Genomic DNA, 20660 nt, shown 5'->3' with positions numbered 1-20660 from the left:
AAACCTTCATGGCTACTCTATTCTATTTTCATGCCAATTTTTGACTTCATCCAGCTCTTTCTTCATATTTTTCACCCACCAAGTCACTGATTTCTTCTCCAATCTCCATACTGTAGCTGAAGCCAATGCTTCTCTGCCTATACTTATCTTCTCTTCCCACAAACTGTCTATGGCTGGGTGAGCCAATCTGACTATTCAGTTTGGATAAAAAGCAGATGAAATAACATTAAAAGAAAAGTTAAGGGAAATAAAAGTTCATGTATGAAGTACTGAAAAGCAACTAACAGAAGATGTTCAAATTCAATACATTCATCAACTCCATAAGGCTACCTGTACTAGATTTGAATGTAAAACCTTGTATAATCGATGTCCAGTTTACATACATCCTTAAATAGTGCTGGTCAATAAACAGCTCCCAAACGAAATGAATTACCTCCCATCCAAGTCCGGCAACAAAGTCTTCATATGCTTGGCTTCCTCTTTCATTGGAGAGGATTGAACACTTGTCTTCTTGACCTTCAGCAATGTAAAACACTGCAATCTTGTGCGTTTCACGGCTATAAATTTTTAAATTTAAAGGAGTTAGAATTCTCATATTTAAAATTTGATTTCACTACAGCCACCAGCATGACTCCTAATACAGAGCTTACATTTATGGAGAATTTACTAAGGGTCAGTCACTGTTCTGAGAAGGTTCGACACACGTTCTCATTCACTCTTTGCAAACACTCCAAAGAGACAAGTAATTATCATCACTTCCCTTGTAGAGGTGGTTGAAAGGAAGCACAGAAAATTAAACAAAAAGCACACATAGCAAGTGGGAGACCAGGAATTGAAGCAGGGCAGTCTGGTTCTTGAGATCACTCTCAGAACATGTGATATATTTAATTGCATGTTTGGACAAACTCTTTACATTTTTGGCACAGAAAAATATATGTGAAAGCATTTCACATAGATATCAGTTGAGACTAGGTCTATGTGACTGCCTACATTTTACTTAACACACTTGGAGAGAAGGATATTGGATAGCTCCCTGACTGGAACTGTACAATGTGCTAACACTTTATGAGAAACAAAAGCTTCTTCCAAGCAGAACACACTTAGGTACTTTATTTGTGAGGAGATGCACCCACTCTGTGTTCTGACTAATCTGAGGGAACCAGGTAGAGTGGACAGATGTCCAGAGGAACCTCTTAGGCCATAGAAATCCTTCACCCACTACCTCCATGATGGATTTTGTGTGCTTTGCTGTTAAATCAAGTAAACATGATCTGTACTTTGAAGACAGGAGTCCTGTCTTTTTGCCTGATGTACATCTACCCTGGTCCTTGGCATATAGTAGCTGCTCAGCTAAATCTCTGCTGACCAGAGACCCAATGCTATATTTAAATATATTAATATCCAATTTCTACAAATTATATCCTGAAGTGTCGAAATAACTAGACTTTTACCTGGCAATTTGGTGATAGTTTAGAGATGAAGACACTGTGCTAATTCAGAGCTTTCATCGAGAACCACTCATTCCATGGCCCCATCATCCAAGAGTTTTACTCTGGTCTCTATTTTCTAAAAGTTTGGATTATCACCTGCAGAGCAGTTCCACCTTCCTTATTGTTTTTGCACTGCATTCTAAAAAATCTCATAGGGAAAACTGTCAAGTGTCAAACAATATGGAAATGTTTCTATTGTCTTAACTATTCAACATCTTAGCACTATAATCTGATTAGACATCCATACTGTGGAATTTGGGCTCTATATTTTAACATATTTGCAAATATTTCCTTCTGCAGGAGTTACGTTTCTACTTAATAAGCAGAATGAAATGAAACTCAACTAAAAAGTCATAAAAAGGAATCAAGGAGGAGAGTACTCTCCTTCTATTTATCTAGTTAGCTTATTCATTCCCCCCACAGTTTATGTAAAAGAAATGTACTTAAGAGAAAAATTAGAAAATATAGAAAGGAAAGAGAAGAATAAAAAATTCGCTTATGTTCTTTCCTTCTATGTTGAAATAGCAACTGCTACCATTTTAGGGTGCATTTTCACATACAAAAGTGAGAAGCCACTATACCCTGTTTTGCAACTGATAATTTTCACTTAAAATATTTGCGAACACGTTTTTTGTGTAAAAGATGCATAACATAAAAGTCACCATTTAAACCATTTTTGAGTGGGAACACTTTCATACCATGTAATTGTATGGCAAAGTTATTAATGGTTGTGTAACATTCCATACACGAATACACCTTATCCCAAATCCTTGTCATTGGACCTTTAAGTTGCTTCCAGTTTTAAAGACACTGTAACATTATCTTTATATGTCCTTTGAATACATTCATAGAAAAAGAATCTCGGTCATTGCCCACTTTTAAAGCTTTTGATGAGTGCTGTCCTGCTGCCCCTGGAGAAGGTGGACATCCTGAACGCTCTGCCTGGCGTGGTACAAGTACACAGTTGGGGGGACCTCTCTTAACGGGAACCGTTGCTACGAGAAGAAGGAAGTTTTGCGGTGATAGATCCAGGGGACTGATGCTCTAGAGTAGAGACCTTGTGCTCTCAGACTGTCAGAAAGCTTGTCCTCATGCAATATGGAGCCCTGAAACTGCCACACCATTTATTCCCTCAGTGACAGGCAGGACACTCCTGCAGCCTAGAATCTGACTAGCTTATTCTCAGAGCTATAATAATTTGGGGGCTTGGATGATGACAGAGATCATGACCTATAACCCAAAAGACTGTCTCTTTCAACAAAAGGAGAAAAAGTATAGTCACTCAATTCCTTTCTGCAGCTCTCTCTGTATATTCAAAAGTCCTCAGCATGTGATTGTTCTCTATTCTATACATATATCAAGACCATCTCAGGTTTATCTGAAACATTTTTGTTGACTCTCCTCAAAGTCCAAGCTTTTTATCTTGTAGCTGCTCACAGGTCCTTGAGTCCTCATTAACTCAACATGGGAGCACAGGAGCTAAGCCCCAGTGACTGCCTGACTGATGTAGGTGTGAGGAAAGGTGACCTTTAGCTGTAAACATTCATCAAATTTCACATCCTCCAAAATGTTAGCACCACAGAGAGCCTGCTAGGATCAGAGCTGTGTCTGGTCTTATTAGAGCTAGGCTTTTGAAATGATAATTAGCAACAGCACTTCATATCCATAAGCTGCACCACCAATGCATGAAGGAGCAGGTAATTCAGGAACGCACGCACATAAAATCAACAATTTCCTCTTCCTCATTAGAATGCATTTTTCTTTCTTATTAGGAATAGACTAAAATAGCTCAGTGTCCTTGTGCTGTCACATTAAAAAGCCAAACAAAGAAAAAAACATGATTTTAACTTTCACCTTACCATGTGGTGACAAGAGGTATTAATATTTAAAAGAGGAGCCCACTGTAATTTGCATGTGCATTCATCACACTTTTTACATCTTCGCTATCTTCACGGTATATAGATGATAGTTGCAAGACAGTCTCTACTTTTCCTAAGAACATGCTAAGCAGGAACCATGCCTTGACAGCAGGGAGATAAATGGGTATCAGAAATAAATAGAGCCATACTAACTAAAAGTTGAGGGACAAGGTATGTTCTTACCTACTAACTGACCAATACATGGGACTGTCTAGATTTCCCATACCTAGAGTCCCCAAGTTATTTCCACTTTTTTTTTTTTTTTTCAAAAAGAACCTCGAAAACACCCTGTACAATAAAGTAAGTTGATACCTTTTTTTTGGATATCAAGAAGACACTAAATCCAGGAGTTGGGGTTTTAAGCAAAGGTTAATCAAGGGACAGAGGATTTGCTGATCAGCTCTCCAAAGCCATGTTTTACTGCAACAGCACCCCAGAGAGCTCATTCAATTGTACCTCATGCAACTAAAGTGCAGTAACACTCAGCAAATTGGCCACAATTACAAGATACCAATGTATTCACTTAATACTAGGAAGCATGGAGTAATTCAGCATATGCTTAAAGCTGAGTTTGGAGCCCAAGTGACTGCTTGTTTAATACTGGAGGACAAAGGGGAGAGAGAAGTGAACCCCTGAGTCCTTCACAAGAAACTCCTCGCAGAGTTTCCACAAAGAATTTGGTCTCTATTCCTCTAGAGAAAAAGAAGCATAACAACAATTGGGAAACTGAATATGATGAAGGGCAATGTGAGGAATAATGGCTTCAGGTTTTTCATCTGTAATGAGATACCTAATGATATTCCTCTGGGGAATAAAACAGGAACAAAAAGCTATTTTTTAGAAAATGAGTTGTTTTTTTTTTAAACTAAGATTAAACAACCAGTTTATTCAAGACTTTTAAGCACCTGTTATGTACCAAGCACTACACTTACTGTTGCCTGAGATGTTTTTGGAAGCACACATTTTCCCAAATCAAAAACTGGTCCTGAGTTCATCTGGAGAATTGCTTCTAAGGTCGTACAGATAAGGGGCGGACCCGAGATTTGACCAGCTCTGAGAGGAAGGCTCACTACCAGGGAGTTACTAATTGAAACACCCTGGTTTTAAGCTTGCCCACATTGTAGCGCAGAGACTACAGCCAGTGCATTGGCACAGAGCACGGGTTATGAAGTCAGACTCACTTGGTTCAAACAAAATGGTTACATGTGAGCACATGTGAGCGCTGTCTGGGCCTGGTAAGCCTCTGTTCCTCATTGGAGAAAGAGGTGGCTACAGAGATTAAATGAGAATGAATGCCCACTGGCTGCCACATGAAAAGGTCCTCAACCAAAGACACAGATTAGATGGGAGCAATGACCTCTTTTTAGTGTAGCAAGCATGTAAGCTTATTCCTCAAGGGGAAAAACACCAAAGGTATGGCATGTGCAGACGTCACCAGATTCTAGTTACAGAATGACCTTTGGGTGTCTCTGTAGGTGTATTCATTCCTGCAGCTCTGTCATCCAAGCACACACAATGATAGGTAGGAAGGAAGTGGTCTGATATACTTTCACATACCACTGACGGGAGTCCAGATTTTTTAGCTCTCTCAACAGTTTTGAATTTTTCTTCAACAGATGGAAATTTTTTCTATTAAAAAAAAGAGATGGAAGAAAAGTTGTGTAATCACAGACCAATTCTGCCATTTCCAATCAATCAATTAACAAACCTACCTACTCATCCATCCACGTACCCATCCATAACCTTCCTCCTTCATGAAAGATTTGTGATCTGAGCCCACAGATGAACTCCATTCTCCCTAAGACATTCAAAGGCATCAAAATTCCACGGCATCCCATCCCTACCCACTGACACAGGATGGCTCTGAGGTGAAAGAGTGTTTCACTGACGTGTGTGCCTGTGCCTCTTTTCACTATTAGCTCTGCTGTGAATCCCTTCTCCCTACTTCTGCCCTTAGAAACCCCACTCCACTGTCAGGGCCCAGCTCAAACCCACCCCTTCCACAGATCACTGTCCCACACTTCGTATTGGATTAATTGTTCCTCTCAGACTCCTGAGTCATGCTGTCTTTCATCAGAGTCGTGCCAAGTCTACCTCCTTCACCAGACCTAAGGTGAGATGGTGGCTTATTCATCTTTGTAGTCCATTTGCATCTTTTGTGCCAACACAAGCAATTATGGACAGAGCAGTAATTAAAACACACACACGCGCGCGCACATGCACGCATACACAAATGTCTGGTACCCTTGAAAATACGAGATGCCTGAAATTCAACCTGTGCATCAGTACAGCACAATTAGTTTCACTTGTAGCTCTAATTTAACAGTAGAAAATAAGCTGCAAATGCAGAAAGAAAAATCTCCATTTCTATTCTCTGCTTCTCAAACCCCAAATTGAGGACAAGAATGCACACACAAACATAATGACAAAATAGGTGAAGGTCTAGAGAGGACTGTTACCTTCTGTCCCAAGAATTCATCCCCAGGTCATCGAGCAACAACCTGCAGAAATAAAAGGGTCCTCGTGGCTCTACTGGTGAGGGCTGCTCCTGGCTGGTGACTCTCATGGCCGAGTCAGAGTTACACCTCTGGATGTAGTCGTCTTCTTGGGCATTCTGGCGCAAAATGACCTCGATGATTTCCCTCTCCTGGTCATGGTTCATTCCCCGCGGGGGTGGGGAGGGCTCATTTAGATTTAGCTGTGATGGTAAAAGGCATTCAGGACTTGTATGGCCAATGTTTTCAAGTAATTTGTCGAGGACATCATCTCCCTCCTCACTTTGAGAAAAATCTTTCTGAGCTCCCAAAGCTTGAGGTTGCCAGCCTGAAATCAGAAATGCAGGATTTCTGCCACTGGGTGCTAAGCAGCCTTCCAATGGTCCATACAAAACCTTCCCATCCCAAGAGTACTTCCCTGAGATATCCCGCACAATGACTCTGACGTCTGACAGGGTACCTCCCCGCGAGGCGCCTGCTGGCCCTTCCGAGGGCGTTTGAAGGTAGGAGATGAGGGTGCTGTCATTCAGCACAAACAGCTGCAGGTTTGGGCTCCGGAACACCTCGGAGGACAGTTCTGGGGCCTCGGCGTGCACGTTGTCATGGTTCTCGCTGACCAGGCTGTGCAGCACGGCGGGGCCCCCACGCAGCGGGAAGTGACCCAGGTGGTTCACCAGGTGGGCCATCACCATGCGGGCGGTCAGAGGGATCAGCTCCAAACTCCTCCTCTTCCGCTCTGTGAGCCGGGGTAAGGCAACATAGCAGACAGTGGGGAAGGAAGCTTAAAATCTGTACTTGGAATATTGGATTTGGTTTAGTCTGGCCATTTTTTTTCATCTATTTTCTTTTTTGACACTAATTCTATTTGAATTAAAAGTACAATTTAAATAGATTGCTAGAAATAAGTCAACCAGAGAAAGACAATTATCATATGATCTGATATGTGGAATTTAAGAAACAAGGCAGAGGATCATAGGCGAAGAGAGGAAAAAGTGAAACAAGAGAGGGAGACAAACCGTAAGAGACTCTTAATCTTAGGAAACAAACTGAGGGTTGCTGGAGGGGTGGGGAGATGGGGTGGCTGGGTGATGGACATTGGGGAGGGTATGTGTTGTGGGGAGCACTGGGTGTAGTAAGACTGATGAATCATAGACCTGTACCCCTGAAACAAATAATACATTATATGTTAATTAAAATAAATAAATAAATTAATTAATTAAATAAATAGATTGCTAAAAGAACCAACTTCCATGAAGATCTCATTCTGAAAGGGACACTTAAAAATCTGTAGATACAGCAGTAAACGGGAGAAGTTCTCTGTCCTGAAAGAGCTGATGGTTCAGGGTGTTCTGGGAGGTGGAACCTGCAGCTGGAGAGGATCTGGTGGGAAAGGTGGTGGGCTGCGGGTCCAGGCCACAGAGGTTACCCCACTTCCCTCACCGGGGTAAAGGCAGACGCTGATGAGGAAATGAATCAAGCCTACAACATCACAGATGGATTCGAAGCAATCTTCTTTAAGATCGTTGTGACAGGGAGGGTATGTACTATGGTGAGTGCTGTGAATTGTGCAAGACTGTTGAATCACAGATCTGTACCTTTGAAACAAATAATGCAATATATGTTAAGAAAAAAAAAAAAGAAGAAGAGGGGAAGAATGAAGGGGGGGAAATCGGAGGGGGAGACGAACCATGAGAGACGATGGACTCTGAAAAACAAACTGAGGGGTGGGAGGATGGGTTAGCCTGGTGATGGGTATTAAAGAGGGCATGTTCTGCATGGAGCACTGGGTGTTATGCACAAACAATGAATCATGGAACACTACATCTAAAACTAATGATGTAATGTATGGTGATTAACATAACAGTAAAAAAAGATCGTTGCGACAATTTATGTTTTGTTGTTTGGGCATTTTAAATATTCAAGAGAATCTGGTATATTAATTAACTCATGGAAATAGAAGGTGTTAACTGAATTTGCAGTTGATGATGAAATGCCTAAGAGCAACTGACTTACAAAATTTTTAAGGCTTCAAATGTGTGGAAAGACTGACACTAGCAGGTGAAGGTGGGCTCTGTGACATGCTGGCAGGGTAAGGGAGAAGCAGAGAAACAATCTGTAAGCATGGAGGGAGACAACCACTTAAGCTTCAGAGTGGTCAGGGAAATTGTAATCTGCCAAATTTAGAAAAGAACTGTGTGTTAATCCAAGAACAAGTGAAAATGAATTTTTAATTAAAAAAAATATCACTAGATATTTAAGTAAGGTAAGACTTATACTTTGGGCTTACAGGTTTAGGAAATACTTGGTTTCTAAATTCACAACAGAAAACTCAAATATTAATTAAACACAAATAACTCTAAATTATGCTTTCTGATGCTAAACACCTTCCCTCTCAAACATTAAAAATTCAGTGAACTTATCTATGAAACATCAATTGTATGATGTATAAATCCTAGCAAGAAACAATCAACTCCTAGAGTGTAGGAACCTCGGTGATGACTAATGAACAGGATCGTCCTGACTTTTCTTGAATTTCTTCTTAATTTTTGCTATTCAGTGAACAAGAAATCACTGTATTCAATAATGTAAAATAAAATCTCACATGAAACTTGAGTTTTCATAAGCAAAGGTCATCTACATCCATCTCTGACATTCAACTGTCCTTCCTGACCCTTGTAGAAGAGTGTATGATTTCCATACAGCTGAGAAATTTAAACACCTCAATTAATTCCCTTGAAATCACAGTTATGAATGCCTTTGCTTTTGTGTCCATATTAACTTTTTCAAAAGCTACAGATGCTTTTTATTCATGCTTATCATTCCATATGAATATGCGCTCTGTCAGAAATGTTAATACCCCAAACAACACAGGCATGGCCCGCTGGGGGTTCAGGAGTCTATGGTGTAAGACAGCGCGTGGTGATGACTCGATGGAGCAGGCTATGGAACGAATGACAAAGGTCCAACTTGGTAAAGCCCAACGCAGACAATTACAATTGGAAAAGCAACTTTCCTCTGCTTTAACTTATATAGGTTGTGCTTTCAATTTGAGATACATACAAATTTGTATTTTAAGGAGCGTGTTTGAATTCTACAGTGGGAGATTAACTAGAGTCACACTAATCAAGTCATAAACTGTGACACACCCAATAAAAACTCCAAATATCTTTGGTATTGAAAAGTGGGAAAGGGAATATTTGTGAAGTAAAAATTGTTTTTTCCTTGCAGACTTCAGCTGCATCAACTGCCTGTGGTTCCCTGAAAAATAAAGAGAAAATCTAGACTCCATTCACGAGAAAACAATCTCATAACTTCCACAAACTATGAAAAAATATAATCCAAATATTTGTCTTATTTTACTAAATTTAGAGATGAAATAGAAAAGCAGTGATTTTAGTTTGTCTTTTAACTTTCAGTTTTTAAAGCTCCCCTCTTCCTTTCTTTTTAAAGCAATTAGTTGTTAATGATGAGAAATTTGCTTTTCCTTGAGCTGGGCCAGCAGCCACCTCAGCTGTTGGTAACTGAATGTGTCTCTTGCTTGTAACTATTTCAAAGTAGTATTTACATCAAATAGTACGTAATAGTGAATGAAAGAGTCACTTGAAAATAATAGATAAATATACAATATTGCTTCCCAGAAACATGTGAGAAAAAATAGTTTGGTCATGAATGATGAATTATGACACTGAATGAGAAAAAAAAACTCTCAAATACGAGCACATTTTGTTTAACCTAGAATACTTCAGCTATCATCTTTAATTTTCCACTCATTCTTAAGAGGGTGTACCCACTCAGCAAGAGTGTCTGTGCATGCCAATATATTTTTAAGCTGCTTTGCTTTTTTATTTAAAGTGTTAGTGAATTTTAAAACTCCTTTGCCTCTGAAGTACAATTATTTTTAGTACCACAGAACTATGTTAGGACAAGCTTGTATAAGGTCTGAGGTTTTCTATAAAACTTTTCTGGACTGGGCGATTCCAGAGCCTTTGCCAATGACTGGTGCTCCCACTCCCGTCCTCTTCGTCACCTCACCTGTCCTCTTCCTCTCGGCCTAAACCATACTCCAGACTCTGCAGTCTTGCAAGCATAGCTCTGGACTCTGTGCCCTCACCTGGTTACTGTCCCTCCTTTGTCCACCAAAGGACCTACAAGAAGAATGTCTTGGGGGTCTGAACAGTCATCCCCAAATCACCTGCTCAGGCTTTCTGGCTACAGACTAACCTCCATGACCAAAATACTCAGCAAAACTCACCACCAAATGCTTAGCTGGGAAACAAAACAAAACAGCTCCTGTTTTGGCCCCACTCTCTGTAATGTTTTTGAAGCACCTAGCACTGTTGACTTTTCTTGGCTTCTTTTTCCCTTTCTTCCCTCGACTTCTCAGAACTGACTCTTTCTGGGTTCTTTTTCCATTTCCCTGACTTTGCTTTCCTGGTGACATTCCCTCATTCCTTTTTCTTTTTTTTTTTTTTAAGATTTTATTTATTCATTTGAGACAAAGAGACACAGAGAGAGAGAGAGAGAGAGAGAGAACATGAGCAGGGAGAAAGGGAGAGGGAGAAGCAAGCTCCCCGCTGAGCCAGGAGCCCGATGTGGGGCTTGATCATCCCAGGACCCTGGGATCATGACCTGGGCCAAAGGCAGATGCTTAACCATCTGAGCCACCCAGGCGCCCCCCTCATTCCTTTTTCTTTAACGTGTTTTTACTCCCAAGGTTCCACCCTTGGGCCTAGGTTTTAACTTGCTAAGTCTAACATTTTCATGGATGATTCAACACTCCACACCCACATTTTTTTTTAACTTTTGAGACATAGAAGATTCACATGCACTTGTAAGAAATAATACAGACAGATCCCAAATATCCTTCATCCCCCTGGTAATATCTTACATAGCATAGCTTTAGTACAGTATCACAATCAGGAAATTTTGATTGGTATCTTGATATGATATGGTACATTTGATATGATTCATCAACATTCAGAGTTTACTCATTTCACATGCACTATGTGTGTGTGTGTGTTTGGTTCTATGCAATTATTTCATATGTACAGGTGATATACCTACCTTTGGACTCACATTTCAAGGCCCAGAGATAGGCTCTTATCCTTTCAGGAAGAAGGGAGGTTGAGGAAGACATACAGCAGCAGTTCCTAATCCTGACGATACCCATATATTCTAAAACGGACCCTCTGCCATCAGCAGAGTGATCCTCAAACTGTGGCATGTAAATCCCCACCTTTCTATAATGTTCTCCTAGTCTGCAACCCTCCACGAGATCCTTCAAAGTCTGCCCATCCTTCTAAGTCTGGCTTAGGTCCTTGCCCAAGGGAAGCCCCCATGGTGCTACTGGTCCACAAATGAGTCCTCTTGCATTAATCCTGTCTCTCCAGTTACACGTAAAGTTCCTCTAGGATAGAAATGAGCCTTTTTCTGTGGGTCTCACAGGTCTGAAAAATATAGGTCCTCAATACAAAATTCAGCTAAGATAGGAAAAAAGAGGGAGGAAGTGAAGAAACGAGAAAAAAAGAAACAAGGAAGGCAGAATTTGCTATCACAGAAGAGTCTAGAAACCAGAAACTAGATTTTTAAAAATAATATAGCAAGCATGGGCAAAAGGCTACAATCTTTCCTTTTCTTGCCCATGAGAATTAATATTCTGAAGAATCTCACCCTCTTCAACTGTGAGCAGGTTGCCCAAATCTGCTGATGAATGATACTGGACTGGCTCCGAATTCTTCACATTTGCCAGTGGCAGGAAAGGATCATAATCCGGGGAGGACAGGTCGGCCAGGGTCAGTGTGTAGTGACTCTGTTGGGTGTATGTGCTTGAGCCACAAACACAGCAGTGCAGAACCTGTGAAAAACAGAAGGGAATGTGTGCCGTGGATGCGACGAACCTCCTGTCTCCTGACAATCTGCCAAACCACAACACTTAGGAGGTAGGTAATACTTGAAAACATAGAATCCCTTCCATTCTAAAACATCTTGCTATTTGCAAGTTTATTTTGCTCCTTTTACATCAATGCCAATAAATATATTCTCAAGACAAAAGGAAAGTGCAAGTTAAAAAGTGCTTATTTTGCCATAAGTCCTGCTGTGGTCCACCAGAATGTTCACAGATATTCTTTTTATGGTCCCAAACTCTACTACCCAAATGTCCATCAACAGTACAACAGATATAAATCATGGCATACTCTCATTGTGTATTACCAAATAGCAACAAGTGAAAAATCTGCAACTATTCAAAGAGTATGAATGAATCCTTCAGAACTAATGCTGAGTGAAGGACGCCAAGCCCAGAAGCACATACTGCATAATTCCAGCTATACAAAGTACAAAAAAAATCTACACTGTTAGACAGGCTAGCAGTTACCCTAGGTGTGTGCATGGAGATAGTGACTAATACGGAGGCATGATGGGGGCTTCTGGGATACCAAGGCTATTCAGTTTCTCCAGCTGGGATCTGTTTTCACAGGTGTGATCACTTTGTGAAAATTCATCAAACTCTCACTTATGACTGAAGCACTTTTCCGGATGCGTATTATACTTAATAAAAAGTTTCCTTTAAAGATACAATAATGTTATTCAATAAATTTGTGAATCATGTTAACTAGGAGGTGACTCTTTTATTGGTAAAACAATTTTAAGAGAAATCTTTTAAGAAAAGAAATATCAGAAAAGAGATAAATTTAAATGACTGTGGCTACTTTACTTGGTCAAGTCAGGCCTCAAATAGGTTTTATAAGCCACAAAGATGACAGAAGTATCTAATGAATCCTAACAGTTATTAAAATTTTTGACCACTAAAGAAACCATTTAAAAATACACAATACTTTTTAGTAGAATTTCAACCATGTTAAGTGTCTTTTCCCCTTGTATCCGATACATTTTAAAACAAGGCAACACAGTAATAAGTTAATGACCTGGAATTTTTTTTTTTTAAAGGTTATTAGTAGGGGTCCCTGGGTGGCTCAGTTGGTTAAGCGCCTGCCTTCGGCTCAGGTCATGATCTTAGGGTCCTGGGATCGAGCCCCGCATTGGGCTCCCTACTCAGTGGGGAGCCTGCTTCTCCCTCTGCCTCTACTGTTCCCCCTGCTTGTGTTCTCTTGCTCACTCTCTCTCTCTCAAATAAATGAAATCTTTAAAAAAAAAATGTTATTAGTAAAGATTTGTTACTAAAAAAATAAACAAAATTGTCTCTACTTAGTAGTAATTATTCAATGGATACACAAGTGCTAAATTCATAAATAAAGCTTTCACAGGAGGGACTGTAAAGCAAATATAGGATAATACAGAGTCCAGAGCAAACACCATACCTATGTATCAATAGGGGGTGAAATTCAAGTATTTTGAGTACGATAAAAATGATGAGACTAAATACTTTCATGTTATATATTTCCTTAATTTATTTCTTAAGATCTTGGGGTGCCTAGGTGGCTCAGTCGGTTAAGCATCGGCTCAGGTCATGAGCTCAGGGTCCTGGGATGGAAACCTGAGTCGGGCTCCCTGCTCGGTGGAGAGTCTGCTTCTTCCTTGCCTCCCTGCTTATGCTCTCTCTTGCTATCTCTATCTCTTTCTCTCAAATAAATAAATAAAATCTTAAAAAAATTTATTTCTTAAGATCTTTTAAACAAAGAGACTACTGAGACCTTTATACTTTTTCTTCCTTTGATAAGCAGATTTTTGTCAAACTATGGCTATAAATATTCCTACAATATAAACAGTTCTTTTTAAAAATAAGTAGAGAGAGACTTTCTGGTCAAATTGTAGCTGTTTAAAGATGGAAGTCATGTGAAAATGCAGGCTTCTTTCACTTGGTAACCATTGCTTCTCTACCATAATATCTGCTCTGTTTTCACTACTTAAATTATTCACTTCTTTTAAAATGCTTCAGCCCCTTAGTATATGCTTTTCAAAAGAGCACAAATAAATAAGTAAATGTATAAAACATATTTTGGTAATTCTCTGATGCTGAAGTCTATATTCCACGCCCCTGAGGCCCAAATGGAGACTCACCCTATAGATATAGTCCAGCAAAGGGGCTCTGGATGAGTGCTGCCCCTCCAGGGCTGCCGTGGACACTGGGCGGAGAAGGGTGCTCACTGGCAATGCCATGCACCAGTCCAAGAGGCAGAGTAGCAAGGACACAATAAACTGGAAGAGGAGACAGGCCCAGTAACATAAACTGCAATCTTTCAAACTTCACTACATGTAATAGCAAACAACAGAACTGTCCCTGCACAATAATAATTATTCAGTGGACACACAAATGCAAAAGAAATAAATGAATAAATGAAAGTTTTCACAGGGGAGACTGTTAGGACCAATACAGAAGAATACTATAAAGGATATCCCTACATAGAAAATTATTTATCATTTTGTCTTACATTAAAAAAAAAAAAAAAAACTCTGGAAAAAACTTAGCTGATGTGCCGCCTACCTTTTTATCTGTTTCCACTGAGGAGTACTCTGCACTTGGTAAAAGAAAAGCAATTGTGGCCACAAGGATCTGCATAAAAGACAAATCCCCAATGAAACAGACCATAGCAATAGTTTGGGAAACCATATGCTAAGAGTCCCAAGATGGCCTTGCACTAAACCCAGCTTGGTGCCAACTCGCTAGAGAAAGGTGACAAAAAGCAGAGAGCCACTCTAGAGCTCTCTGCGGTCCTGAAAATCAGAAGAAAGTGATAGAGCCATGCCCAGGCTCCACTCCACTCTACTGGTGCTGAAACTGGGGGCCCCAGAGGAAGGAACATTTCTCTCTGTGGTCACACAATTCCCATCATCATCCTCTACACTTTATACAATGAAAGTAAAAACTATTTTCAAAAATAACTATGAAAATGCTCCCATTTGATTTTCTTATAAACCATTCAGGTCTCCATCTGTTGTCCTGGTGTAAAAGCACCCCTTGCATTCTCAAAGGTATTCCTCTTTCGATGATAAACTATAACTGATCTTTGAACAACCCAGGGATTAGGGGTGTTGACCCCCCTGACTTCCCTCAAATTTAAATACTAATAGCCTACTACTGGCTGGAAGCCTCATCAATAACATAAACAGTTGATCAACACATATTTTATATGTTAGTTGTATACTATGCTGTATTCTTACAATAAAGTAAGCTAGAGAAAAGAAAATGTTACGAAAATCATAAGGAAGAGAAAATACATTTACAGTCCTCTACTGTATTTATCCAAAGAATCCACATACAAATGGACTTATGCCGTTCAAACCCGTGTTGTTCAAGGATCAACTGTACACAGTTGCCCTAAAACACAACTTTACAACTTGCAGCATCTGATATTCCTGTGTCCAGAGCTCTGTTCCACTCTAGGTCACCTAGAGAACTAAGTGATCTCACTGGTGAAATCCGTCTAGGGCTGAGAGAAAATAAATCAGTATCACTTCCTCTCTCCCTGTAATACCACACAGAGATAAATCAAATTTCCTTGAAGAGTTACCACTGGATGTGTAAAGAACAGGGCATGTTGCAAAAAGTGTAGCTTTCAAAACTGGCAGGGATGGGTGTGCCTTATACGCAGGCACCTACAGAGGGGAGGGTACCCGCTTCTGTACAGGCAAGCACCCTCAGATGGAACTGACCTCCAGGATATCATCACTGGGATGATTCTTCCTGTTCCTTCTGTCCTTCTCTGCCACCAACTACCCTCACCACCCCTCTCCCCCCAAGGGTATTACAGTAGTAATCACATTACAGCTGGGTAATCACGCTATGGCAGAAAGCGTGGTCCGGGGCTTCAGTCTGGGAAAGACTCCTGTTTCATACAACGGTTCCCCCCACTCCCTGCCCCTGCATGGAGGGCATCATAACCAGCTGCCTACTCCTTGTTGGCACCATCCAAATTACTCTCGATGAATGAAGCTCAATCTACAAAAGGTCTCTTTGTTGTGGTCGTGTCTGCCTTTCAAACTCCCCAAGTGTGAGACTCTGCCCTGAACACTGGTGGCTTCTTTACGTAGTGCCTGAAATCACAGCTGAGAAGGGCCAGTGCTATTTACTCTTAAAACGAATGACTCGTATGGCAATGTAATAGACAGTTCTCTAACAATTATTTGAGTATCTGTAATTCATTAAATACCGCATAGAGTAAGAGGGAAATGCTTATGTTTTAGCATTACAGGAAAAGACTTACTTCTGCAATTTTCCGAGGCAGAGAGGTTTCAAACATCTGAAGCTTTTCCCAGTAGGAAACCAGCAACTGAAGAACATCACAGGCCACTTGAGCCACGATTTTGTTAGAAAACTATAAAAGGAAACAAAACCCCAAACGAAAGGACTGAACTTAACACGTACATTTGTCCTGAGGAAGAAAAGAACAGGCATTTCTTTCCAGCGATATTTAGGGATACATTTTCTTGTTTGGCATTCAATTTTTGAAAAATGTGTCCTGGTACCAGATAGTTTGTATATGATCGCCATCCTGTAACTGCCTCTTGTCCAGACTAGCTGTATTAATTTATGTAATGTTCTGCAGAAACAAGTAGCTGTTGTTCAGTCATAGAAAAATTAAAACCATAATTTCAGATGCCTCATGCAGATTACACAAATCATAGTTTTGACAATTAGAGGAAATTAAAATGTAGTCCATTACTGAGTATTCCCTATGTGCTGGACATTTTACAAGAATTTCCTCATTTTCACATTGATAAATCTTCATTAGCAGCTCTGCAAGGTAGACGTGGTCTTCACTTTACACCTGGAGAAACAGGGACTGAGCAAGTGACTTTCTATCTTCTAAAATTAAACTGAACCTGCATGTGTAATGTACTAAGAAATGTGAAACTTTGGCTACTGCAAGAACATAAGTCATATGTTCTGGTGTATCCAATTACTTTGAGTATGTTTTTGGAGTCGGGTGTGTGTCCAAGGTCCTCTGGATGCTCCCATTTCTTGTGAGATGGCATATCAATGGGGAGGGATGGTGCCTACAAGGTCCACTGGCTGGGGTGGATGAAACAGATGAAGGTACCCTGTACCTCTCTCCCTGGCCAAAACCTGGGACTACTCTGCTATCCACACCTCATTATCTACAGAAGAAAGGTTTGTCACCAATTTTGGGCCCCTGTCCAGGGAAACCTCTGGATATGTAGTTTAGTTTTTTCCACTCCAGGAGCTCCAAGTCCTATCAAGCAGATCCCAATTGACCTTAGGACCACATAGACACAGAAAAGTCAACATTTAGCATCTCAGTGTAAATGCACAGGACAAAGAAATTAAGGCAAAGGGGATTCATTTGAATTCTATAGGATAAACACTTCCTGACTGCCCCTTCCTGATAGGCACAAAGTACACCCAGGGCAAGAGCATCTGTGCTCAAGCAGCTCTTCAGAGCCTGGCCTCTAAGCCTCAGATGACCTGATGCTCATAGGCTTCTTTCAATCCCTCAAATACTGGCTTGCTTCTGCCCCAGGGCCTTTGCACTTGCTCCCTGCTTTGCCTGGGACACTCATACCCCAGGTCTGCATGTTGCTGGCACTGCCACATCTTTCAGATCATGGCACTAAAAGTCTCCTCCCTGAGGCCACCATGCCCATTTGAAGGAGTGGCAGCCCACCTGCTCCAGCTCTTCAGCTTCATCCTGTTTCCCTCTTATAGTTCCCTTATGGCATTAAGGGCTATCAAGCTGATCTTCTGTATTTGTCTGCCTATTCTTTCATGTGTTTAATTTTTCCACATCTTGTTCACCATTATATTCTTTTTTTTTTTCTAAAGATTTATTTATTTATTTGACAGACAGAGACACAGCGAGAGAGGGAACACAAGCAGGGGGAGTGGGAGAGGGAGAAGCAGGCTTCCCGCTGAGCAGGGAGCCCAATGCGGGGCTCGATCCCAGGACCCTGGGACCATGACCCGAGCCGAAGGCAGATGCCCAACAACTGAGCCACCCAGGCACCCCCACCATTATATTCTTAATGCCTTGCACAGCCCCCCGAGGAGTAGCACATGGTGAGTCTGAGGTGAAGATGGAACTGAGGGAGTGAAGAACATTGAGTGTGTTTCTGCTGCATCACAGTGGTCAAGTCATGGGGTGGAAACAGAAGGCCGGCATGGCTCTTACATCTGGAATGTGGAAGCACACAAGAGGATGACAAGGAAATGAGAGGTCTGGTAGACCAGACAACAAGCCTCTGGGCAGAGGGGTAAGGTGTGAGAGAGGGGGCAGACAGCAGAGAGGACGTGTTGTTGGGGGGAAGGAGAGCTGAGCTTAGCCTGGAAGAATGCAGAGGGAGAGTGTCTCCGTGCACCAGGGCCCTGCGGCAGGCCAGGCTGGGCTGGATGGCTGCGAGTGGGGTGGTATTAGTCCCACATGAATGCTGGGGGGGGGGGGGGATAAATCACTCACTCACTCACTCACTCAGCACATATTCATGCAATAAGGACAATGTGCCAGCACTGATGGTGACACATGGTAGCTGCACTTGTGGTAGGCACGGCAGAAGGGATAGGTTGTTGCATCACTTTGTGTTGTACACCTGAAACTAACATCACATGGTGTGTCAGCTATACTCAAATAATAATAAAAAAAAGTAATCAACCCTACTCCCCCAAAAAAACCATACGGTGAAAAGAATTCTGGGAAATGCTGTCCAGGCTCAGCTAAACTGACAAGTACTAAGGCCCCAGCTCCCCCGCTGCCCCGACACCACACTCCACCCCATATACCAACATCTTGCTCTTCAAACATATGCCAGTTCATGGGCGCCTCAGAGCCTTGGTCCTTGGTGCTCCTTCTGCCTGGAGTGCCCCTTTCCCAGACACTGCCTAGCTCCTTCTCACTATTCCTTTCTGCACTCACATGCCACCTTCTTCCCACTAGAGAGGGTCTCTTGCTCCCGGATGCTCTCTAAGTGTGTAGTTGCTTGGCCAGTGTCAATTACCCCCTCTCTCTTTAACTAATAGATCTTTTTCCAGGTGCAAGTCCCCTCTCCCAGCTCCAGGAATGTGCCCTAACTGGCTGCAATAAATGAGAAGATTTTATTCCCAGCCTCAGTCACTGGCACAGGGATGAGGGAGAAACCTCAGCTAATACATCTCAGTAGCCCTTACTAGAATGCTGTGAAGAAAGTCCTGCTGAACCCAAACAAGGACATGCAGGACCCTGACTCCTACTGGCATACTCTTCCAACCCTGTGGGCATCCCACCCTAAGATGAAGCCATCTCTGTGAACTACAGAGCAGAAGAGTCAGACAATTAGGTCAGTGTTGATGCTGTTAATCTCCTGGATCAACCAACCTCACTCTTCCATACCCATGTATTTTCCAGCAATATGAACCAATATACTCCCATGCTGTTTAAGCCAAAAAAGCAAAGCAAAGCATAGGGCACAAGATGAACAGGGCAGATATAGTCCCTACTCTGAAAGACTAACAATCTTGGGAACAGCCAGGGACCTGTTCGTGTATGTCCCTGAATGCCATGCTAAGTATTCTAGTCTGTGGGTGGCTTGGTCAGGCCTTGTGAGGACAGATGCCTCTGGTGGCAGTCTGGAGGACAGATCTGTGGGGGCCAGACTAGGGCCATGGAGTTGAAGGGCACCACCTGGAGGCTCAGGTATTGGCAGAGGGAGCCAGCCTGGGTGAGAGATGGCCCTAGGGCAGCAGGACTCTATGACTGAAGATGGTGGTGGGATAAGGAGGAGGAGACAGTTAATGATGGGGTAAGAGAGGGAGCAACAGGTGAGGCTGAGGGTAGGGGCTCAGGCTGGGCTGCCTGGGAGGCAAGGTGGGCAGCTCACATGAGCCAGAGCCAAAGGCGACACTCTAGTGCCCTTGGCCCATATCCTGGATGGGGCACCTAAGTAATTACAGCTCAGGCTTAGAACACTCCCCTGCCATCCTTGCCACCCACAACACTACCCCACCAGACACAACCAGCTGGGTGGAAATCTCCAAAGCAAAGGAAGAAAGCCATCCTAAAAGTGCCTATGCAGTGCACTGCTCTCATTTACTGCTGAGGCTGCTGGCTGGTTTTCATTGATGCCCCCTGGGGAGCATTTCCAGCCTCGTCTGACCACGCCCTTCCCACATCAGAGGAAACACCCAAGTCAACCTTGTCAAGTGTTCCTGAAGGGCAGGGTCACAGCAAAGCGGTGCCCAGAGCCATGTGGAATCCATAAGGCAGAAAGCCCTTCCAGGGCTCATGCTCCCCGTGCTGCTGGGGCTGGAGCCTCCTCCCAGCAGAGCCCTGAGCCTCCCCTCTTCTTAGCGTTGTTCCCTGTGGCAACACTCTCCCTGCTAGGCCCTCAGTTCTTTGAGATTTATGTGCCACCTCCTTCAGTAAAAGTACCAACTGACACAGGAACACAGACATCAGAGGGAGTCAGGCAGGGAGCTGTCCCAGGAATTACATCCATGAGTTTTCCTCTGCTATTCCTAATGGTTAACGGGAGGCTGATTTGGCCGACCTTGGCCCTCTGATTTCTTTGCAATTCAAGCTGGAGTGAGTTCCTTGGCCTTCTTCAGTTGCCTTCTCTCTTACCTCTAAAATGGGGGGAGCCAGAGCACCTACAGGGGCGGGGGGCTTCCATGGGACAGTCCTTGCACTGTGTTGGGATGCCCCTGACAGAGTCCAGGCTCCATGCATTCTTTTTCTGGTGCGTTATGTTTTTCCTCATCATTATAGAAAAAGTAAAGAAATTTCTGAAAATGTGGAAAACTACAATGACAAAATGTAAGCCCTCATATCCTTCTACTTTTGTTATCAATTTCCATCTCTCTTCTGTACGAC

General features: G+C 42.2%; 1 protein-coding gene across 14 annotated transcripts in view; it reads right to left on the bottom strand.

The window, feature by feature from the left end:
- RALGAPA2 (Ral GTPase activating protein catalytic subunit alpha 2) overlaps positions 1 to 20660 on the bottom strand; it is a 327287-nt gene that overhangs the window by 114073 nt on the left and 192554 nt on the right. For 13 of the 14 annotated variants that reach the window (XR_010405762.1, XM_064572731.1, XM_064572733.1 and 10 more), the window contains 7 exons: positions 16065 to 16175; positions 14345 to 14413; positions 13921 to 14058; positions 11575 to 11758; positions 5869 to 6640; positions 4967 to 5038; positions 434 to 557 (listed from right to left, as the gene is read on the bottom strand). Coding sequence is in view for 13 of the 14 variants with exons in the window: in XM_064572731.1 (XP_064428801.1) it covers positions 434 to 557; positions 4967 to 5038; positions 5869 to 6640; positions 11575 to 11758; positions 13921 to 14058; positions 14345 to 14413; positions 16065 to 16175 (1470 nt within the window). In the remaining variant the exon portion in view is untranslated. The remainder of the gene's footprint in view (positions 1 to 433; positions 558 to 4966; positions 5039 to 5868; positions 6641 to 11574; positions 11759 to 13920; positions 14059 to 14344; positions 14414 to 16064; positions 16176 to 20660) is intronic. The other variant, XM_064572744.1, reaches the window with a different exon arrangement.

Source organism: Mirounga angustirostris, unplaced genomic scaffold (assembly GCF_029215605.1).
Source record: "Mirounga angustirostris isolate CCGP_5_RB_7025 unplaced genomic scaffold, mMirAng1.0.hap1 SCAF_10, whole genome shotgun sequence".
Lineage (NCBI taxonomy): Eukaryota > Metazoa > Chordata > Mammalia > Carnivora > Phocidae > Mirounga > Mirounga angustirostris.
This window is presented reverse-complemented; position numbering and strand designations above follow the sequence as displayed.